At 39.9% G+C, this 24,168-nt stretch overlaps 1 protein-coding gene across 4 annotated transcripts in view; it reads left to right on the forward strand.

Moving 5' to 3' along the window:
- The window catches only part of CCNT2 (cyclin T2), a 25,936-nt gene continuing 1,768 nt past the window's right edge, over positions 1-24,168 (forward strand). The window contains exons 1-10 of one of the 4 annotated variants that reach the window (XM_085067097.1): positions 3-246; positions 985-1,066; positions 7,355-7,483; positions 7,984-8,044; positions 9,131-9,193; positions 15,447-15,492; positions 16,786-16,949; positions 18,750-18,820; positions 19,042-20,188; positions 20,287-23,301. In XM_085067097.1, coding sequence (XP_084923223.1) covers positions 47-246; positions 985-1,066; positions 7,355-7,483; positions 7,984-8,044; positions 9,131-9,193; positions 15,447-15,492; positions 16,786-16,949; positions 18,750-18,820; positions 19,042-20,188; positions 20,287-20,351 — 2,028 coding nt within the window. In that variant the 5' untranslated portion in view covers positions 3-46 and the 3' untranslated portion in view covers positions 20,352-23,301. Of the gene's footprint in view, positions 247-984; positions 1,067-7,354; positions 7,484-7,983; positions 8,045-9,130; positions 9,194-15,446; positions 15,493-16,785; positions 16,950-18,749; positions 18,821-19,041; positions 23,302-24,168 lie in introns of those variants that run through there. The other 3 variants (XM_085067096.1, XM_085067095.1, XM_085067098.1) reach the window with 3 other exon arrangements.

A 24,168-nucleotide genomic window follows, 5' to 3' on the forward strand; every position in this document is an offset into this window, starting at 1 on the left:
GGAGGCGGCGGGAGGAGGCGCCGGAGGAGGAGGAGGAGGAGGTGTCATGGCGGCGGCGGGCGCGGGCTCCGCCGGGTCCGCGGCGCGGGGCGGCGGCGGCTCCTCGGCCGCGTCGCGCTGGTTCTTCAGCCGCGAGCAGCTGGAGAACACGCCCTCGCGGCGCTGCGGCGTGGAGGCCGACAAGGAGCTCTCGTACCGGCAGCAGGCGGCCAACCTGATCCAAGACATGGGCCAGCGCCTCAACGTGTATCCGAGCGGGGCCGGGCGGGACGGGCGTGAGGGCGGCGGGGGCCGCGCGGGCAGGGGCGGCGGGAGGCCTTTTCCCCCGTGTGGGAACCCTGGCCGGGAGCGCTCCCGCTGCTGCCGAGCCCCGGCCGGGCTCCCGCGGGCTGCAGCCGTGGCCTGAGGCACAGAATGGGAGGAGGAGCCTGGCGAGCCCCGCGCCGCGCTCTTTGTCGGCGCTGAGGGACTCGGCTTCCCACCTGCCCTTCCAGCCGCGCTCTGCGCCCAGCTGCGGCTTGGGGCACTTGGAAAGTGGATCCCAGCTGCCTACAGAAGCGTTTTCCCCGAAACGGGCAACTCCTGCTTAGTTCTTGGATGTGATTTTAAAAAGAAAAAAAAAATAGAGCAGAGCAAGGCCGAACCCTCAAATCCCCTACCGAAATAGTTGAATTGGAACAAAACAAAAGCACTTGAGAGTGTTTCAGTGTATGTCGCCCATTGAGGAGTTTTCATTCCGTGGGTGACTGTGGGGAGCCGGGCGTAGGAATCTGCACATGGTCTGCGAAACAGATGGGAAAGAGACGTGTAAATATCGGTTAAGGATGTGTTAATATCGGTTCAGTTCTCAAGTGTCACGTCCCTAATCCATTTTCAGCTAAAGACAGTACGCTGAGAGCAGTGATTGATGTGGGAAGCACATCGCTTTCAGTTCTTGTAGGCAAATTTTGTAATACGTAGCGTTTCCTTCATTTAATCTTCCAGATCTCAGCTTACGATAAATACCGCAATTGTTTACATGCACAGGTTTTATATGCATCATTCCTTCACAAAATTTAATCGAAATGTAAGTATGATTTTGTGTGTGTTAACAATATGCCCATAATTTGGCAGTTCTGACTGAGAAGTGCTTCATGCAGGAGTGCGAAGTGTGATTTGTTTTTAGGAATTCTAGCTTCTTATCAGTGGTTTATAAGCAGTAATGATATTTGTTTTCGATTTTGGATTACCTTAACCAGTGGCAATTAGATTTTATCTTCTGCCATCGAAATAAAAAAAAATAGTCACCATCAGCAAGCATATTTCAGATGTGTGAAGAATACATTTAGATGTTTCGAGTGTGGCTGGTGCTTGTGTGGTACAGTTTGAAAGGCTAATGTGTAGGAATATGCATTTTTCTTGGTGAAGTCAGTGGAAGTTCTGGCATGGTGTGTCTGACAATGATAATGTGGTTGTGTGTGTATCCATATGGATTGTGTAGCTGTTCCTGAAGCAGTCTAAATTCTTTTAGCTAGTCTAGTCTTAAATGGTGTGATAAGTCATATGAGACAAGAAAAGTTTTTATATCTGATGAGGTAAATCTTGTTTTACCTAATGAACTGAACATGTTGACTCTGAACACAGAATGTGTTACAAAGAACAGAATTTTTCAGTAAAATTGCTACCTGTTATTGAGGAATATAGTAACATGTATGGAACTGGAGATACCAACTTGGAAATGTCAGACTTTTGTTTTTATGTCCAGTACTGGATGCAATAGGTGATAAAATAATAATATAATAGTCTAGGTATTCTTGGAGTTTGTGTGTTTGTTTTGAGAAACAACAGTTAATAGTGATGGTGGTTTGTTACTAAATATTAAGGATAAGGGTTTTTTCTCTTTTAGTGACAAAATAAACACATTGAGACTAGGCCAGAGCAGACCTTGATCTACCAAGGAGTAGAATCCTGCAAACCTTGCACTGCCTGCAGCTGGGGCAGATACACAGTGGGGTACAGGGAGAGCCAACTCTTCTGCCACAAATTTGTTTATTATTGTTGGCTGAGCAAATGGGCATCTTATTAGATGGAAATACGTATTTGTGTGTAGATACATTTCAGAAGTGTATTTAATTATTTTTTGTGCAAAATCTGAGATAAACTCAAACTTCCAGCAGCTTGTTACCAAAACTGCAGTGTTCACCCATGCAAGTTCCTCTTCCTCCCCTACTTCTGCTCTTCTGCCCATGTAGCAGTAACCTGTAGCTGGAGGAAGAAGAGCTCGTGAGGCATCCAAAGTTTTCTGGAACTGTGGATGGCTTGTGGGCTTGATAAACTAGGCAGAGCTGCTTGGAGTGGAGAATTGGCTCAGTGTAGAGGTGCTGTATTTATATATAGACCCACATACCTGTTATATCACCTGCTGGAGTGCTGTTTGTGCTGTCATCTGGTAATCTAGGCTAGATTTAGGCAGCAAGAAGGTTTAGCTGCTCTGTTTGGGTTTACTGGGTGCTGGTAAATGATAGTCACTTGGAACTAGGAGCACAGTAGTATTTGAATCTATAGTGCTCTTTATATGAAAACTATGCCTTAAATTAATGAATCTTAAAATTCACAAGTAAGCTGTGTAAGGGCAGACTGCCATGGAAACTGCAACTATTATGGGGAGGGAAATGTACTGTTTAATTAATTCTCAGGTAATAGTGTTCTAAGTTAAAGGGAAGTGCACTGCAGGTTATCCCTCAGTAATACTGATTCTTGCTGAGTTCCTTTCTGTGATTCCTAATGAGTATAAGGCCAGAGAGTGGCTTTGTGTATGTACTCATGGACAAGAGCATTTTCCTACTCATTCCTATAGGGTAAAGAGGGTGCTCTCAGGGAATGGAATCACTCTTAAAATACTCCCAAACCATCCATTAGGTTCTCTGTAGAGGAAGCAAAAGCTGAGAACTCTAATAAATACTTAATATCAAATCTCAAGAGTACTTGGCAAGCTAAAAAATGTAACAGTATTCATCACTGCAAGAAGGAAGAAACTCTTAGAAATGAACAGTAAGGTACTGGCAGTCTCAAAGCTGAGACCTAGAGAAACTATCCTACAGTACATGCAATATATCTCTCATATTTCTTTGTTGTGTGTACATGGTGTTGTTTATCCATGGCAGGAAGGAATCTGAAGGCTGGGGCTAGAAAATTAGACGGCCATTAGTCAGAATGCCTTATGATCTTCAGCTCAAAAAATGTGGTCTATGTTGTCTTGTTTTATTGGTAGATTAATGTTTTTAGTCTGGTAATAAACACTTGTACATGTATAACTGCCAGGTTATACAAATATACATGTATGTCATATATGTCACATGCACTTAATTGTTAATAAACAGGGCTTCCAGTGGAAGCTCAGGTAGATGTTGTCTTAATTTTTTTTTTTGTATAAGTTACCACTGAACAATTTTACAGGCTTTCAGGAGTTTGAGTCATCTTGAATAGGGAACAGAATTCCCAACAGTATCTTCAATCTGTACAGCCACAGGGGTGGCATATACCAGTTAATGTAGTCTGGGTTCATTGGAAATGTATTACTCTAATGGCTAAATATCCCTCTTTTTTTGTGAAGTTGCTGTGAGCTAGCAAGTCACTTACGAGTTGCTCTGGATTACCTACAGAATACTGGTGCAAAGAAGAAAGTATGGAGGTTTGGATGTTGAAGTCAAGGCAGGTGAAGTCCCTGCAATGTTGCTGTGCCCCAGTGAGGATGGAAACTTGATTTACCAATTCTGGGAAGCAGACTTGGATGCCCTAACTACTAATTTCCCTGGCTATGCAAATGACAGGAGCTACTGTGGATCTCCTTAGTACAAATTATTCTTTCTACATTGCTGAGTATAAAGTTAGTCTGTGCTAATATTGGGATGGGGAGGAAGCTTGCTGGCTTTTTATAGGCAGTACTAGCCTCATTATTATACTTTAAAATGCCTTCAAAATTGAAATTCTTCTGTAAATACTCTTTCTATAGTACTTGGTGTGTTACACTGTTATATAGGAAACAGTTCTTTTACGTGCCTATTCTTCCATGCACTGTGATTTGAAGAACAAAAAGGGGGAAAATCCTTCCTGTGCTGGAATTGAGAGGCAAGGCATCCAAATGGTAGCTGTAGATTTTAAATATAATCCTTAAAAATGCCATTCGGAATACCAACCAACCAGTTGAAAATAGACTTGATACTGTCAGGGGGTTTTTGTGACATGCAGTGGAACTCAGTGAAGAGCCTAAAAAAGGCTGCATGAGGAATCTTTTTCCCTTCAAGTGCAAGGTAGGTGAGTTGAGTGGAGAGTGTTTTGTTTCCAGTCCTTCTGCATTCCCTTCCTTGTGCCTTGTCCAAATCACAGTATTAAACGTTGACTTCGCAGTTTTGTGAAGTTCTTAAAACTTTCATAATACGCTTCAAGCTCTAGTGAGGCTGTTTTGGGTACTTCAGTTCTGGTTTTAATCTAGCAATTTAATATATTTACTGCTTTTAAGCAATGAGAGCTCCTGCTTATAATAAAAAAAACCCACAGCTCTTTGTGTTCAAACTTGAAAACTCTCTCACAGACTGGAAGCACTTAATGTCTTAAGCTAAACTGTACCAAATCTAAAAACACACTAATATTGGCATTAAAAGGGAGAGGGAGAGCTCAGAAAACTACATGCATGCTGCATATGTATTCTGAGGTTTTTCTGAATGTCTTTGTCTTTACCCTGTCTTGTAGTTTTTAAGTGTAAAAACACTTATACCACATTTCCCAGTGAAATTTGCTGTATAAGGCTGTTGGCTCATGTTAACAGGACTCTTCGGTTTTGGGGTTTTTTCCCTATTTCCATAGGCCTTGGTTTCCAGGAGTCTCAGCTAGTAATAAACTAGGAGTTAATTTCATATATCACATGTGCTCTGAAGATTTCTCAAAGTCTTAAAGACTATTTTGGGTGCATGGTATATAATTACTCTAAATTATTTTGGTTGGTATCAAATTAAGATATTTATACATAGGAAGCTTATCGCTTTGCCAAGTATGTTTCTTTAATTTTGCTTTTTTGTTCTGCTTGGGTTTTTTGCCATTTTTGGTAATTGGAAATGAATGAAAGCATTTGAGTAACTTTGCCAGTTATACACTTAGCAGGGTGTGTCCTGTTCTCTGAAGGCTACATGTGTGCCAAGTCAGGAATTTTACTAGGATGTCTATTTTTCTGAATCAATACCAAGGGAGCTAAAAATATTGACCTACTCTAATCTGGGAGTGAGAACCCTTGTCCTAGATAAGACAAAGACCTGAAATTCCTTGGCCAGAAGCCAACACTTCTTTTTGAAGGAAATAGATAGTTGGGCTATACATAGATTTCTGATGAACTAGAGTTAAATGACAGTTAATTAGCTGGACTTAATCAGCCTCCAGAACTGTGTTTTTGTCTACTAAGGTCTTGGAGATCAGGAGTTGTGTGGAGAATTCTTGGCCCGATCTTTTGTGTTTCAGTAAATCAGAAGATATCCTAAAGTCAGCCTGATGATGCTTTTTTGGAAAGAAATAGAACTTTGGTGCAGTCAGACACAGGGTAATAGTGAGTGAGAATTTGCTGATGATTTAATTGTGCAGTCATTGGTGACTTGGTTCAAAGAATGCCTCTGTGAAATGGAAATGTTTTCAGCCAAGGCAATTGTTGGAAATTGAGTTCTGTATAATACCTTTATGTGATGTGTGTGTGTTGGGTTATACATATGTGTGCTGCCTGACATCTTCTGCTTTTCTGCCTCCTCAGAGCTGTTGATACTCTCACTTTCTGAACTCCAGAAAGTCTTTCCATCCCATTTATTGTTTAAAAGTTTTACCTCCCAGTGTGAGACAAGCTGTATGTCCCTGGTAAAGGAAATTCCTTTCAGAGTTTCCAATCATTACTTCAGGCAATGGGGATAGGAACTTCTACAGAATCATCAGAAGTCTTAAATGACAGTGCTAATAAGGCCTTGTTCAGCAACACTTCACTTGGGTTTTTATTTCATTAGTTCATCAGGCTTAGGTTACAAGCATCTTAAAAAGAAAACAGGGTTTTTTGTCTCCCTTGTAAAAGAATTTGCTCCCTATGACTTGTTTTGGGTAGTTGGTTTTTTTAGATGGAGATTTTTGCAAGATTTCTCATGGCACACTTCTACTCATCAAAGGGTATGGCCTTCCCAGGGTGTCAGTTTTCAAGTCTGCCAACTTTAAAGTTTTACTTAAGATCCAAGCAGACATTTCAAAGTGATTTAAGGATGCAAAAGGTACTCCCTCAGTACATTTGAAAGCTTCTGAAATTTAATCCCTTAAATGTTTAATTCTAATTAGTTTGTTGCAGTTTTCAATATATTACAAATTTCTATATGAAGTATTTAAGTTTGGCATGTAAAAGGGCTGCTTACTGACAAAAACCAGCAAACCTGACTTTAGGGGGGCTGTGCCTCCTCTTTAGTCTTGTTCTGTTTGGGCATTGAATGAGAAATCCAATACCTGCACTACTTGCACCATGCATTAATTAAATACTCACCAAGCAGCTATTTCAGTCTGTGAATAAATGCTTTGTACTGGCTTAGTTTTAACCATTTTAATCAGCTTATGCCTAGATGATTTCTAGTACCATTTTAATTCTTGGTTAACATGGGCAGATTTTGCATGTAAAGAGGACCTCATTCTTCAGTGACACCTAGAGTTTTATATAAATTTTCATCTTTAAGTGAAATGTGTAGTCATTACTAACATTTGATATAACTGGTGTTTTATGGATCCCTGTGCTTTGTTCTCCAGACACTGCTGGGCATATAGTAAAGTTTCTAAGAATTTATATGTATATATAAAGTTTCTTTTACTTATCGAGCCTATGTTTATCTAACAAGCTGTTTTTATTAAAGATCTCTGCAAAGTTTCTCACTCATTAGGAAAATCACATGCTAGCAGAACTTGTGATCAGCTGTTTTACTGAAAAGATGGTGTAGTGACTCGCTCTGTGCAAGAAATTGGATGAACTTTCTCACGAAATATATTTAACTTGAAACAGCCTGTTCTACTGTGACTAAGTCTTCTAGGCCAAAATATTTTTTTTTTATGTTGAACTAGAATTAGTTTGACCTCAGACATCTTACTCACAAATGTAATTTAACATTATGCTACTCCTCTGTGCTGCTGAGAGGGTTGCATCACTTACAAAATAAAACACGACTAGTTATATTTTGGTCGCCTTGGATGACTTCAAAATTGAAAAGAAAAACCACAAATCCAACTTCTTAAATGTCTTATGTGCTAGTTTAGACTTCATAAAAATTCAAGGCCTGCTTGTAAAAAGTTTAAAAATACACATGTTTTTCTTCTTCAGATAATGTCTCCCACGGCATTGTTTTTGGCTGCAAAAGTGGAAGAACAGCCACGGAAACTTGAACATGTTATTAAAGTAGCAAATGCCTGTCTTCATCCTCAAGAGCCACAACTGGATACAAAGAGTGATGTAGGTGGAAGTTATGGTTTCAAAGATACATGGTTTGAAAGATAACATTTTATCCAGTGATTTGTTACATTGTCCTACGGGAGTGCTGCTGTCTGCGGCCAAGGAAAAAGCCTTGTGTTTTTACGCCACTTAAGTCTTTCCTTTTACTAAATGCACTTTATTAATGACTCGGTTATTTGTTATGAAACTTGAAGAGATTGCTCCATCCTGAAATTCTTGTAGCACCCCCTGATTTTTTTCTCCCAAAAATGCAGCGCTAGAATAGATTTGTGAGATCCAGACTGAGTTAGTCTTCTTGTGAAGGACAGGCAGGTGTAACTGAATTTATAGCAATGCTTGTATTGGTGGAAGAAATTAAGCCCAGTGTGAAATGTTCTGAATTATCACTGGCTTGTGTACTGATCTTGTGTTGCCAGTGCTGGTATCCAATGTGCAGTGTGTGATTTAAGTTCTGAGGCAATGCGTTGCTGTGTCTTCACCTGTCTGCTTGTTTGTTTCAGGCATACCTTCAGCAAGCCCAAGAGCTGGTCATACTTGAAACAATCATGCTTCAAACTTTAGGTATGTCTTTCTAAATACCTCCTGTGCAGCCAGCTTGCCATGAAGAAGTAATGGGAGCCAAGTAACTGCATTTTTGATGTGTTGTTGGTACACTAGAATTTAACTGTTTTCCCGTATAACTTCTGACCTGTGAATTTAGTTTTGTGTTAGCAGTTCTGCTGTGTTCACTGTGAAGGAAAAAGGTGTGTCTGTACTTGTGAAAAAGATGTTTCTGACAGTTTGAGTTGGAAATGTGTAGGCCTGCAAATAGATTTTACTCCCAAGTAGTAATTACATTGACATTTCTTCCCATAAGATAACATATTACTGGGCTGGCTGTGTGTGTGTCCTGAAGCAGTTGGAAAGAGCTTTGTACCAAATGCTCTTCCCCATTCTGCCTTTCCATAGAAGAATGTTATGTAATTGAGCAGCTACTGACTCTGAACAACACAACTTGTAGTGTAACCATTTAATGGATTCAGATGATTCCAAAATTTGAAGTGGAATGTTATGTCAAGAAACTCTTCTGAATTTAAAATAATGTAGACAATTACAGCCAGCAGGCCTGAGAACACTGACTTGCTCAGATATTCCTAAATACCACTTGGGATATATTGTTAAAAAAAGATAGCTCACAGTAGTGACCTAATTCATAAAACAGTGTCATAAACGAAGAAAGGCTTCTTAAGTCACTGATCTACAAATTGACTTATTTTGTAATTTCATACATGCAGCATGTTTAAGTGCTAGAAATCAATTAATAAAAGTACACATGCACACACAGTGGGTCTGCAGTACAGTTTTTACTGACTTACTAAATTGCTAGAAATTGAGATCTATTCAGCTTTAAAAGTAATTTCCCAGGTTATGTGTGTACAGGATTTGAGATTACTGAAGGACAGTTTTAGTAATGGATCATGAAGTGGCTTTACCATCTGCCAGTCAAAAGTATGGAAAGGTAAAGAATAAGAGGCAGTTCAATAGTGTTACTTATTCTTCAGTGTAAAGGTTTAGCAAGTATTTTAGGTCTGTGGGAAAACATAAGGGGTTGCTTTTTATTTTACAGATGCAAATGTATAATTCTAAAATGTATTTGTAACTCTTCAGGTTTTGAGATTACCATTGAACATCCACACACAGATGTTGTGAAATGTACACAATTAGTGAGAGGTCAGTGACTTTTAACCACTTCAGTAAGTCCTTTTTTACCTTTCTAGTAAAATTTGAAAGTAATGTTATTTGTCTAATATGATCTTCACCAGCCCTGTTACCCAAAGAGTATGTTTAAAATTAATTATTAAAAGCTTGATCTTAACCTTTAGAGATTCATAAAGAGTCCAGTCCTCTGTCCTTCATAATTTTTTTGTTTTCTTATTAGCTTTGATTTTAATAGTATCTGTTCCATGTGTTCTGGAGTGCCAGAAACAGTCAGTAGTTGCAAACTGATTGGCCAAATACATAGTATTCTGAGTTGATGATTTCCACTCTGAAGTAGTTTTGCCAACTGATTGCTAATGCCAGCCTTTTGTCTTAGCAAATCTTTTCAGGTAGTGAACTGAGGGATAAAAAGAGTGCATAGCTAGCCTGCTGTCACATGCAAATAGATGTGACTAATTGTTCTTCTGGAGCAGTGTGTGCTTACTTGTTTTGGATGGTAGCACAAACCCCCAAACCTTTAGTTAAACATGTCCTGTAACTTGTATGCAGCTCATCAATGTGACTGGCTAGAAACCTGGTTTGTTCTTTGTATTTTTTGTGGCATTTTGGCACATCTTCTTTAATTTATTTCTTTTGGAGCTTTAAAAAAATATTGAAATGTCCTCTCATAAGATGGAGGAATCAGTTGTAAAAGCATGTAAAATAAGCTTTGCACTTTAATTATGTTTCTTAAGTAAAAAGTGTTTGGGAGTGATTTGAACATGGTTGTTCATTAGCTGCTTTTGCAGTGAAAAATGTAAAGTTAAGTGCTTCTAAGTTTTTGGTGGTTTTTCTTCTCCCTCTATAAAATATATGAAAGTTAGGTACAACTTAATCCCGTTAACTAGATTTGTTTTGTAATAACTCTAGAATTAATGGTATTCTTTGAAGGGAGAGTGTCTCTTACTTGCTGTAGCTTACTGGTGTAGTGTCTTCAGACACTGAGTAGGGCTGGTGCCACAACTCATTTGCATATAAAGTAGTTTTATTGCTGTTCTTGCTGTAAGATAATGAGTCTGTGCTTTCTGCCCACATTTGGTTGTGACTTGGTGCATGAGTCCAGTTGCACCTGAAGTCTCAGCAGTCTGCACAAGCAGCTCTGTAGGGTTTTGCTTTGGTTTTTCTTAGCTGTTGGTCACTCTAAACATGAGCACGTTTTACTGTCTCAGGGAGCCTTTGTGCTTCTGCTCGGTGTTTGGGGCTGTGGGGAGGGATGGGGGCAGTGTTGTATTGCCTCAGGATTTCCACGAGTGTGTTTCACTCAAGCCTACAAGAAGAAAGGCACACTGCTGCACAAACTGTATTTCCTTTAGTCAAGAGTAGATACCATTCTAAGGCAGTTCAGCTTTTCCCTTTCTGTTTTCTGTGCTAATTTTTTGTAGTGACAAAATTCATACTTTGAAGATACTGCTAATTTTTAATTTGACATCTTAAAACTAGTATTTAATGTCAGCAGACTTGAACAAAATACTTAGGCGTCTAAAGTGATATCAAGTCAAGTGAGGGCTGAAAATCCATGTACCTCAAGGACCTGGTGCACAGCGAATGTAACATCTCTGATGTTTGGAAACCTCACTGGAGGAGGTGTGCTCCTTAAAATGTGTGCATGCAAGTGGAATCCTTGGGAGCAAACATCCCTAGGGATGGGGTAGACTGTGAACACTGTGGTAGACTGTGAAGATTTGAGTATCTAATTTTCCTTTTTTTAATAATTAATTAATAATTAATTTAAAACATCAGGCATGAAGTCTGAAGGCATGCGTGCAAGTCAAGCAAGCACAGAATAATTGTCATAGAACATTGGTTTTATGTATTGAGAGGACAGAGAGATGGACCTCTGGCACAGTGATCATTTTTAAAGACACAGTGGTAGGAGTTTAGTTCTCTGTCCCTGAACATTTATTTATTTATTGGACAGGGTGGGTTTTCAATGTCAGTAGATGCAACACTCAGATATCTGAGCCCTGAAACTTTCAAAATACCCCTAAGACTTGTCAGTATGAAACCTTTAGTGCTAAAGGACTAAACCTTGGTCTGAGAAATCCAGGGTTACTTTATCCAGTTCTGGTAACATCATCTTGGACAAAAAGCACCATTTCAGAAGGCAGAGTTACCTTTCTTTATTAAAGATTATTAACTTATGGGTAAATGACTGTTTTGAGTAAAACCTCCAACTGTATGTTTGGAGAGAGGAGGGAGGGAGGAATGTAGTGTCTGACTGAGTATCAAAAAAGAGGCAACAAAGCTGAGGTCTGCAAGTGTACTTAAGGATTTGGTTTGGGGTTTGTGCACTGCACTGTCATGTGTTGAGAAAGGGCCCTTTTGCTGGCTAAACTGCAGTGCTTCAGAGGATGGCTGATTCTCTCTATCACTTTTTGTTGTCTTGCATCCAGGGTAGTGTGTTTTATGCAGTCACTGTTACCTATTACTAAGTTGTAAGCTATCCCCTTTAAAAACAAAATGGAAAAAAAAATAAAACACAGGTCGTGTTGATGATGCTCAAAAGATTGAGCCAAGTCCTTTGTCAGAAGATTGTCTAGTCTGGTAGTGGCACACCAGAATCAATTGCTGGAAGCTGAAGATGAACTAGTAAGTGGGAATTGGTGCACATAAATATAGTTGCTTCAACATACAACTAAAGAAAAAAATGAATTCTTCTCTAAGGTTGAAAGCCTTTTTGAAAGTGTTATTAGACAACACAGATCCTTGCAGTGAAGGGATGACTGGATGGATACATCATGACTCATGATGTTCAGGCATACAATATCTAGTTATTCCTTCTGGTGTTCAGAGACTCATGGGTTAATAAAATTGTTCCATCTTTGCAGTTTAGTCAGTATAGCTGACAAGGAAAATGGTGTGGGCTTAGTATTTTTTCTGCACCATTCTTCCTCAGTGTCAAGAGACTGAGAAGAGGAGACAGGACCATCATTCCTTAGGATCCCACACGTCCAAGGAATCTGAAGGCAGTGGAATTGTGAGGGCCTATCAGCAAGCTTCAGTGCCCATTCCAAGAATGCTCCAGTACTGAAGACAAGAAAAGAAAGAAGGGAAAAAAAAAAAACAAACCAACACTAAAAACTGTTCTGGTGTCACACTACCTTGCTGGCTTCAATGCTAGTTTCACTGCTGATCATTCAACTGCCCCAGTGCCAAGACCATAGCATGGTCCTTTTATGTTCTGGTACAAAATCAGTCTGTTCTCAGCCTGCTTCTGGTGAAACTTGGAATCTGTATCCTCATCTCCATCTTGGGAAGTCTTCAAGTCACTCCTTTCTCTGTGTTGGAACACAACCTTTTGGAACTGAAGATGGGATCTCAAGGATTTCTAGGATTGTTCTCGCTACTCTGCAGGTTATCAGGTATCTTGAACACCCATGATCCTTACTAATCTTTTGTGGAAATTGCACTGTCAAATCCTTCAAATACCCCATAGTATCTGTGTGCACAGGTGCCATTGCTTAAATCAGGCTGAGAAAGACAAAGTCAGCAGAAGAGGAGGTGAAAATGCACCAGCTTTTTGAGAGGGTATTCTCATGAGGAAAATTTAGATCTTAGTGGTGTGGGAAGATGTGAAACACCAGCTGCACTCCAGCACTGCTACAGGCGGCCTTCCCATTGTGAACTTGGACCTCAGGCTGTTACAGGCCTGTTCCCAAGCTTTAAATACTTGCAAGAATGTAAAGCCACCAGGACTGCTCACCTGAATGCCTACACCATGGCCTCCTCCAGCCCCTTCCAGACACAACAGGCACCCACCAGCACACCTCTGCTCAGAGCCTGGGGCTTTTTCCTTTGGCCAGAAGGACTTCAGCAAGCTTCTCTCTCCTGATGCTGAATGGCTTGTCTGCAATCTCGTCTTTCCGGGGAATGCTCACACCTTGTCAGGGTCCAGGCATAGCCAGTTACCAGCTCCTAGTGGGGACTTGGCAGTCCTGTTTCCATGAGCATCCCAAGATCCAAGATTAGCTGTGTTGAAGAAAAGACTCAGGTATCTTGGAATTGCAACTGGTTGAATTGTGTGGCTTTGCCCAATAAAAAGCATTTTGGTTTCCAGTTGGCAGTTTCTTGGAGACAGCCTTCTGGAAGGAGTGTCAGACAGCAAGTCCTGTTTCAAAATATTGATTCTACTTCACTAATCCCTGTTTAATGGCTACTTCTGCAGCAGTGAGACAGGATGGATGTTTTAAATCACTCCTGAATGCTAAAATCTAAAATTGGTCATTCATGGCTGGTGTCATAGCCATCGGTCCTGCGGCTTGGGAGTTATTATAAGAGCAGCTCTGCTGGCTTGTTTTAGCTTCTGGTTCAAGATTATTTAAATTTGGAGATGAACTTTCCACAGCTGTAATGGAAATAAACCACCAAAATATAGGAACCAAAATTCATTAATTTCATTGATAGATTCTACTAAACCAAAGCTGCCTTACATATAACAGAGGAGTTTGGGATGGATATTTTCAGATGTGCCTTGTGTTATCAAAGGCCTTAGTTGTGAGCTGAAATTTCTTGCTGGTTTTGGCAATGATTATTATTTAGCTGTAAATAAGTTGAAACAAAATCATACTACTTGTAGTATGGGTAAGGTAGTTAGCACAATAATTTTTGATTGAGGCTAAAGTGTTTGTTTCAAGATGTGATTCTTTTCTTCCAGGTATGTGTTTTGATTTACTCAACTTTCAAGCTGATGTTTAATAGAAGTTTTCTGGCATCTGCTTTTCTTCCTTGTTCAAAAGGAACATTTCAGTGAGAGTAGAGCTGCTTCTTGGTCTCACTCCATTAATTCAAACATGTAACTTTACAGAGTATATAAATCATTGAAGATCCTTTAGACATTGCTTTGATGAAAAATAAAGAGCAAGACATCAATTTCAGTCTTACTCAACCATTGTGTATTTTATTTGTTGTGATAGTCTCTTTTCACTTTTTTTTTTCTTTTGTTATTCCACCTTACATTTTTTTCGATGGGAGGGAGAGGTTGAACTCCATAGTTATTTGTCATGCAATTACCATTACAGTGTGCAAACTAAATATTAGAATAAAACACATTGTCAGTTCACCTTCTGATCATTATGGATTAGTAGAATTTTTGTGTAGGAACAGTTCCTGTTACCTTGCTACTTTAACCTTCTTCTGAGATTATGGCACTGCCTGGCTGTGTAGCATAAAGAAAAATCTGAATTTTATTCCTTGGCAATCATTAGAAGCTGAGTTAAATCACATTTTAATACACTTTTTAAAAATTAGATTTTAAAAACCACTGTAATATTTCTCAAACTTTATAGAAATATTACTAAAATAAAAGTTTAACAGTATTCCCTTTGATGTAAAATTCAACACTGCACTTTCTGCAGGTAGCACTGATTTCAAGTGATAGTGTCAAAGTAAGAATTCAATGAAGGCTGCATTCACTCTGCGGTTAAACCCCTTGTGCCCAGCTATTCCATTAAATGCATGTTACAGTAAGTTCTCTTACCTGAGTGAGGAGCATTGGGGTGTCACTCTAGGGGTCAGCACTACCTGGCTGTAACAGCCTAAGTCAGTTTTTCATAGCTGGCATGTTGCAGTCCTGTGGTTTGTTTTGGTATTTATTTTCTGACTAACTCAAATGAATTTGTTGTGTTTCCTATCAAAACTTTGCCATAGGTTTAACAAATGTGGAGCAAAATGTTACAACTACAGTGCTCTTAATTAGAAGGAGCAGAAAATTCTGATTTTTTTTCCCACGTAGCTTGGGGGCTTGCTGTGTTGCAGGGCTTTGGGACAGAGAGGTGGCTGTTTCTGGGGAGGTGGGAGGGTGTCCTGCCATGCTTCTCTCCGAGAGCAGGATGAGCACTGTGCTGTGAATTGCCTGGACTGACTGCTGCAGTCCCAGGTTAAGGCAGGGATCCCCTGCAGGTGAGGGTGGGGAAGCAGCGCTTCCCAGAGGAGAGTGCTCACCTGTGGGGTGTTGGGGGGTCCATGAGCAGAGAGAAACTGTCCTGTGGGATGTACAGGGAGAGGGAGGGGCAGTGAAGGGAATGACAGGTCCAGCTCCAGTACCGAGTGTAACAGCTTCTTCTGTATCTCAGAAAAGATTATTTTAAAGGCTAGTTAGCTACAGTCAGATCAGTTCTGTAGAAAAACCCAGCAGTGATTTTTTGGAAGGTAAAACTGCTTTACTTTTAGAATGAACCTGACAAGTTAGTGCAGATCTTTAATCTATCTGTTTTTTCTTTTCTTACAGCAAGCAAGGATTTGGCACAGACATCCTATTTCATGGCTACCAACAGGTTGTTATCCTGAACCTCTTTGTTGCACTGTTGTAGCACACTATAGCTTCCTTTACTGCAGGGCCCCCTGATGTGTCTTACCCTTGTTGCAGCGGGGGACTGGGCCACCTCCAGTGGTGGTACCTCCCTGCCTGCAGTGCGGTGTATTGGACAAGGGCCTGATGGCACAAAGGGCTTAAATGCACAATGAGAAGTGTAGTGGTGCTTTCTGATGACTTTTTCTCGATTGTGAGTGCATAAGTCTAAAATTGGTAGCCTGAATAGCAGCTAAAGATTACAAAGAGATAAACTTAACCTAGAAATCCGAGCGTCTTGGTAAGTACAAAACTATTTTTAGTTTACACTTGTAGTTAATGGCAGTTTTCTCTTAACTTTAAGTATCTTGATCCAGTCTTAACTTATAAAATTCTAGTGGGCCTAAGATATTTTCAACTAGCTGATTTTTCTTTTTAGATAGACTAGTACTAGCCCAATGTTATTTCTTTTAGAAAGAGCTCTTTAATTCTAATATATAGTTCTAAAATTTAAGTACTTAGATAAATTTATAATTCTGAGATTTCAGATGGGTGTTTTGTAGACATAGCCTGTCATAGAAAGAATTAAAGAGCAGACTTTAGTCTTGATTTCTTGACTACTTCAATTTGCCTCTTACAAAACTACTTTAACCTTTATTTAAGAGGATTACATTTTTGTGAAGCTACCGTTTTTAAGCTGATTATTAGAACAGTTCAAAATAAGTAAATAAATCCTGGTGGTTCCTTGATGGGCAAGATTGTGTACTTTAGCAGCTGTTAAGAGAAGTTATGCTAAAGCACTGAAAGTGAACCAGTGTGTTTGTGGTGCAAGAAGCTGAAGAAAAGGTCACAAATGTCACAAATCTGGGCCTGGTGAAAGCAAAGCCCACAAGTAACTACCTGGCTCCTGCGAAACTGCTCAGGACCTTCTGATTGTCTCATTCAGAGACTGCAGAATCAGCTCTATGCATTTTACTGCAGAATTTTAATTCACCATATTATACTGCCTTTTGTAGTACTTTAGTACAGTAGAATACCTGAAATTTACTTACTGTTCATCAGGCTTTTGATAGCAAAAATGAACTTTTCTACCAGATAAATGCCCTGCCCTTTGTTTTCTTAGGGCAGTAAGATATCTTATGAACTTATTCAATAAAATGTTTATCTGCTGTTGATTGACAAGCTATCTCATTCTGTATGCTAATGGTTGATTTGTTTGGGTTTTCTGTTTTACATGTTTGATTTCCTTTGGTTCCTCATTACGAAATTTGTGCAACAGCCTTCACCTTACCACATTCTGTCTTCAGTACAAGCCTACAGTGATAGCATGTGTGTGCATTCACTTGGCCTGCAAGTGGTCCAACTGGGAGATTCCAGTATCAACTGATGGAAAACACTGGTGGGAATATGTAGATCCTTCAGTTACTCTAGAATTATTAGATGGTGAGTAATACTGCCTTTCTCATTTTAAAATTCAAGGGTTTATTGATGTAAAGATGGGGGCATAGTATGTAAGAGCTTCCAGCTGAAATTATGTCTCACTGACTTCATGTACTGTATCTTCAGTGAAAGAAAGGGATAGGAGTGGGGAGAACTTCAGAAGACAGATTTGGCTTTGAGATGTTCAATTTCATCCTTTTGGCTGGGGTGTCCACGTAGCTGTTGAAGGTGCAGGATCAAATCCTGCTTTTAAATGCTTTTCAGAACCAAGACAGGGAGGAAATCTATCAGTGCAAATTCTTGCAGTCCCGATTGTTTCAGTGTTGTTTCAGTGACAGTGTTGATAAGACTGTACATAAAATTGTACATAAAAACTGTGTTAACAGTTTGGTGTAGATTGTGGGATCTAAGACTCCTGTCAAATATTTTTTCTTGTCAAATGGCTTCTTTCCCAAAGAAAGCATATACCTCCAACACCCTCCACTTCGAAGTTTACTGTCTTTATTGCAGTTCTTATGACAGTGGAGTCTGAATTTAAGGCCTAGATGTGCTGCTGTAGTGGAGGTGGGAGCTCCTGGGGCTTTCAGATCTGTGTTGCACTTTGTTGGTCCTGGAGTGAAACGTTTATTTCAGAGTAGTGGTGGAGATCTCCAGGCTTCCGATGGCCCAGCACTGGCTCCCTGTGCCTGCTGCTTTCCTCTGCTCAGCTCTTCTTTCTTAATGGCAGTTTGGGGAGGGAGGGTTTGAAAGTGAGAAATTTAGTAGATGTCATGTAAAGCACAGAACTAGAGTGAGCTTCAAAGTGCAGATTCAGACCTCTGTCTTACTGGGCTTCTTTAAGCTGTAGCTGCAGTTCCAAACACCACTCTGCTTCCTTCCCACCTGCTGTGGGTTTGTGGCTTTGGTAAGCATGCATTGTTTGGATTTGTAAAATCCCATAAGGGAATGCTGTGAGCTCCTTGTGAACATCACTTAATTCTTCAAGCATTTATGGAGCTGGAGTGTTATAATAGACTTGGGTAGAACAAAGGGCTGCAGTAGTTTTGCACTTGGGAGCAGATTAGATTATAACTTGCTTGTGGAGTTCTGGAGAAGCCAGTTTTTCCAGACCTGTAAAAGTGGTACTTTTGCATTCAAATTCTGACTGTACCCAGTTATTTTTAGCTTATGACTAGAATTAAGTTTCAGTGGAAAGTATTTCTATTTGCAGCTGATTAGCATGGAGACCTGCATTTTCCTGTGGGCATACTAATTGCAAGGATCTTTGAGGTTTTTTTTAACACAGCCAGCTACTTTGCCTTGAACACAACTTATTTGAAGTAGTTGTTTTAAAACAAGAGTCCTTCCAAGGGTCTGATTGCTGTGTTTTGTGCAGAGCTGTTACTGATTATTCCTGAAGTTTGATGGAATGACTGAAACAGTGACTTAAAAATGTACACTTTCAAGGAAACTTAATTTCATACAGAAAATGTCCAGGCTGAATGGCAAGTATGTTGTTTTAGGAGCTGCTCTTCGTATAGAACCCTCTTAAAATTTTTGGTCTAATGAATCCAGACTGTGCAAGAGTGAAACCAAAATGTTATAGTTAAACCTGGTTTTCTCAGAATGTGTGCAGTGGTCAGAAGTCGTGTCCCAGCGAAATACTGTACTTTTTTGTTCAACTTGTTTGACAATTTTTTAATCAAAATATTAATTCAGATCATGCACAGACTGTAGTCACTGCTGCAAAAGTTGTATGACTTTAGACTAAGTTTTACCTGTTTATAACACAATCAGATGTAAATTTTTTTTTTTTCTATTCAGAGCTAACTCATGAGTTTCTGCAAATACTGGAGAAAACACCTAGCAGGCTCAAGAGAATTAGAAATTGGCGGGTAAGAAATTTTCCTGTAACAGATTCTAGCAGAAGAAATGAACCTCTAGGAGAGTAATGAACCAGGGGAAAAGTTTAGTTATGTTGTACTTGCCCTTTATTCCTGTGTCTGGGAGGTGGTGAAACCTTGAGCCAGTGTTTATCTTCACCGCTGAGCTAAATTCAAATGGACTGTACAACTATTCTAAGCTGTGTTTTCTCACTTCTTTCTTTTTTGCTTAGGCTAATCAGGCTGCTAAGAAACCTAAAGGTGATGGACAGGTATCTGAGAACTCACTTCTTAGTTCATCTTTGGTCCAGAATTCCATTTTGGTGGATACAGTTGCTGGTGTAGCTGCAAACACAAGTTTCCAAAAACCATCGACATCGTTTCCTGCACCAGTACCTCTGACCTCAGGAAGTATTTCTGTTCCAGACAGTCACGCACCTGAAAATTTGGCAATATTAGCTACAGGAATGCCAAGTACCTCATACAGTTTGGCATCACACCAGGAATGGCCTCAGCACCAAGAACAAACAAGGACAGAACAAATATACTCTCAGAAGCAGGAGACACTGCCTGCTAGTCAGTACAACATGAACTTCCAACCAGGGACATCGGTACAGTTGCACTCGGGAGTACACCACAGGCCTGACAAACTCGCTGAGCATTCTAATGTCAAACAAGAATATTCTCATAAGTCAGCAAACAAACACCATGGACAAGTTGCTGCTCCTGTAATAATTCCTCAAAAAATGTCTTTGGATAAATACAGAGAGAAGCGCAAACTAGAAACCCTGGAACTGGATGTCAGAGAACACTATGTAGCAACCCCCAGCGAGCAGCAGCATAAAAAGCACCTGCAGCCACAGGCAGCCAGCAGTTCTGTTACATCTCCCATTAAAATGAAAATTCCCATTGCGAACGCGGAGAAGCCTGAAAAACACTTGTCTGATAAGAAAGAGAAGGGTGGCTCACTCAAACTCCGTATTCCAATCCCACCCACAGAAAAGGGTGCCAGTAAGGAGGAGCTGAAAATGAAAATCAAGGTTTCTTCCTCAGAAAGGCACAGCTCGTCGGACGAGGGCAGCGGCAAGAGCAAGCACTCGAGTCCCCACGTTAGCAAAGAGCATAAGGACAAACACAAAGAGCACTCGCTGAATCGCCACCACGGCATGGGCCACAAGCACTCGCACTCCCACGGAGGGGGTGGCAGTGGCAGCAGTAAGCACAGCACTGACGGAGTGACACCCACTGTGCTGAGGAGTCCCGTTGGCCTGAGTAGCGATGGCAATTCCTCTAGTTCCGGCTCTTCGAGGAAGAAGTTGCACAGCAACGATGCTTCTCACAACCACCACTCCAAAATGAGCAAAAGTTCCAAAAGTTCAGGTAGTTCATCTAGTTCTTGCTCTGTTAAGCAGTATGTATCCTCTCACAACTCTGTTTTTAACCTTCCCTTACCCCCTCCTCCCCCTGTCACATACCAGGTGGGCTACGGACATCTCAGCACCCTCGTGAAACTGGACAAGAAACCAGTGGAGAACGGTCCTGATGCCCATCCCCAGTACAGTACAAACAGCCAGCATATGGACTACAAAGATACATTCGACATGCTGGATTCGCTGTTAAGTGCCCAAGGAATGAACATGTAGTCAATTCTTAGGTTGTTTTTCTTTACTTTTTTTTTTTAATTTAAGAATTGTTAGAATGGAAAACTTCCTAATATAGCAGTAGCAACACCAGCTGTTGCTGCCGTGGTTTCAGTATATGTAAGTGCTGCTTTATCCTTCACTCTGAAAAGAAGAGGTATAGTAAACAAGTCTTTATCTCCACATACAATAGTGTTATAAATACTGTAATAGCATGGAAGGTGCAAAAATCTCAGTATTTCTACGACTGCAGCTAAGAACAGTAGAATGAACGCCTGCTTTTAGGTGTATAGGATGCCTCAAGCATTGATTATTTATGATTTTGAGTACTGCAGCCACAACTTTCTGTTGCATAGTTTTTGAATGAGTGTCATTGTTTTCTTGTGTATTTATACTGTATGTATGATTTGCATGTTTCAAAGATAAAGGGATTAAAAACAGTATACTGACAACTGTTTACAAGAAAGTGGAGAAAAATGTACATACATTTTTGTATGTTTAGATATACCATAAATACTCAGGATTGGAGCTGCTTGTAAGTATAACAAATATACATAACTTTATTTTATCTTGCCAGAGTCCATCAGTTACCCAAACCAAGATGGCACTTTGTCTTGTTTATCTTTAAACTGTAGGCCTTATCGGAAGCCGCTTAAAAGGGACACTTCACTGGAGGAGGCATCCAGGACATGTAGGGTCAGCACCAGACAGTATTAGCAGGGAGGCAGGAAAAGGGGTAGGCCTCTGCTCACTCACTATGGCCAGACCTCAGAAATGTCCCTAGATTTCTGAAGGAAAAAGGAATTAAAATAAAAGTTTACATAATCTTTTGATGTGAAGTGCATTTAAATGTTTATTGGCTTGATGCAGTAAAATAGACACAGAGCTGTTAATAATGGTTATGTAGATTAACGTGATTTAACTGCAATTCAGAACTGTCATTGTGGGAAAATCATCCTTTAAAAAAAAATCATAATTTATTCTAATAGTAAACAGGGGTCACTGTTCCCATTACCATTTCAGAATAATACCCATGTTCTGAAATCCAAAAAGTGTACTTGTGTGTGATGCCGTATTTCTTTCACAGGTGAATGCAGTCTTCACAGTAAATAAGAATAAAACTATTGATATCCCAACAATAAAATAGTTACCAGTGATTCTGTGGATTGTACTTGTCATTAGTTACCAAATTGGAAGATACTTGTTCTGGCTTTTTCAGCTCTGTGGGGTTAGGAAATCCCCTGAGTGTCCCAGTTAAACCACTAGTATCCATTTAATCTGCTTGCAAGTGTCAGGGCAAGGGCCTGGCTGCTCTTCCCAGGGGTTGTGCTCTGCAGGAGGAGTGACAGGTGTGAATGACCTGTGTTCTCAAAGCCAATACTGCAGCTCAGCTGCCTGTAGAACAGGGATCTGACCTTCTGGGTTCTTACTCACAACTATCCATAAGCTCTGAAGTACCTCAACATGAACTCAGTAGATCTATAGTAGCAACAGCCAGTTTTCAGTGACTTCTTTTCACTTAGAAGTGAACATGATGTGAAGTAAACTTTTGCTAAGCCGCCTCATTCCCTTAGTGCTCGTCTAACTCTGTAAGTCCCCCATGACCATCTGCAGCTTTGCCCTTCCAGTTATTTACTCACCTGTGCTTTAAACAAGAAAACTGTTCAGTATCAGCCTGGTTGGTAGTTGCTGTATGATGTAACTACAGGTATCTCAATTACTATGTAATACTCTGTTTCCAGTAATGCAAACGCTTGTAATTACTTGAATAAGTTTTATTTAAACTATGAATACTTTTTTTACACTTAAGGAATATTTAAATGGAAACCTGATTGCATTTTCTGCTATATCTTAGCATAAGTCAAGGCCCGTGTACAAAATCCAAAGCTGTCTTATCCCTCCTGACTTGGTTATTTTTCTACATTTGGGATGTAACTTCTTGTTACAAACTTCTGCATTGTTGAATATTTTCTATCCTTTTATAGTCTGTTTCCTTTCCATCTCAGTGCTACTCTTGGGTCTGATTTGTAACAATGTAATCTGCATTATATACTGTCCTAAACTAGAGCCTGGGCAGACTTACGAAATAGCAGGAAACTGTCTTTGTTTGTCTTTGAAGCACTACAGTACTTTCTTTTTGTGTCTGTTTAAATAATTGTGCCAGGAAATGCATCTTATACAGCCACTCTGGATAAGCAATATATTGTACTGTAAATATAGCAGTTGCTGTCACAACCCGGAGTTAAAATGTCTGGATGGTAACTAGTACCTGTCTAATATACCTTGGAAAAGAGCATAGGCCTTCCTCCTATGGTGCTGTTACAAAAAAATTATTACCTGTTTTGATTCTGGGAAATTGTGAAATACGGTGGACAAAATGTTGCTATGTTACAATTGAGATCCAAACAGTGGTTTTTTGGTTTCTCTGTGAAGGATGTCCCTGAAACTCATGGGGTTTGGGTTTCAATGTAATTGTAAATAGGTAAAACTGTCTGTGTGTTTGTGTCTGAAACTGAATTCCATGTGGTGATCCTAGGACTGAGAGGGAGGGAGAGGGGATGCAATCAGGTGCCACTAGTTTTTCCTGACTGAAACCTGCTGTAAATTAGGGAATGGTGTGAATTGCAGCCTGGCTGAGGTATTGGAAATGAATGAAAACTATTGGGATCTGCATCAGCCTCACTTGAATGACTGAATAAATGCAATAAAAGGCTCATAGTCAACACTTACTTTGTTCATCACTTATTACAGATTTTTTGTTATAAATTTGAGTACATGAATTATGTAATTTGTAAAATGATGCTGTAGTGGAGACCTTGCTACAACACTATTAAAAACCTTTCCTTTTTGTGAGATGAGGTTTGTAGAATAGTGAGATTCTTTCGTATGTTGAATCTTGATCTGTTCCTGATGGTGGGAATGCTGGGTGATGTATCTCACTGTGAGCTGGTACTTGGCTATTTGCATAACATGGCAGTTCTGTATATTCTTTTGGCTAACTGTAAATATAAATGTTTCATAATAGCTTAGTTGAATTTTTGAGGTACAGCTGTTTGTGTGAGATTAGAAAAAAGTTTATTTCTAAGAACTTGTAAAAAAAAAAAAAGTATTTTCAATAAAATTCCCTACCTCACCTCTACTGTGCAGAAATAATCCCATTTTCCTATGTTTAATTTTTCCAACTTGGTTAGTAAACACTAAGATCCCCTTTCAGTTATTGGCAAAACATTGGTAGTTTTCATCAAATCACTCAAATAATGGAATGCTGGAAAGTCTGAAGTCTTGTTTCCTTTATTTCCATTACATTGGTAAGGGATTTGGTACCTGAAAAGCAAATTCTAGACATTTTGTGCCATCTTAAGCTGCTCCTTCTCTCTATCGTGGGGGCAGAGCCTGTGCACTGTAGTTAAATGTAGTGCTTGGCCAGGTGTGATGGTGGAGGGTTTTTTCTTATTTTTCTTAGCAGTGAGGGGGTGGGTGACAGTGATACACAAATAAGACCTTAGGGGGAAGGGTTCCCAATCCTTGTTTTGCAGGGAGGGTGGTTGGACAAATACTTTCTTTGCTTTCTTTAATTTGATATAAATGCTCATAAGCATAATCAGTTCTAAAAATAAATGTCTTGAGCCTTGGAAGTTATGCCAGATGGACTGAACTAGCTAGTTAATTCCTCCTTTCTCTGTAAGGCTTAACTCCTTTACACCTTGAAGATGTAATTAG

The sequence above is a fragment of the Lichenostomus cassidix genome, chromosome 7, assembly GCF_008360975.1.
Source record: "Lichenostomus cassidix isolate B80296 chromosome 7, HeHo_3.0, whole genome shotgun sequence".
Lineage (NCBI taxonomy): Eukaryota > Metazoa > Chordata > Aves > Passeriformes > Meliphagidae > Lichenostomus > Lichenostomus cassidix.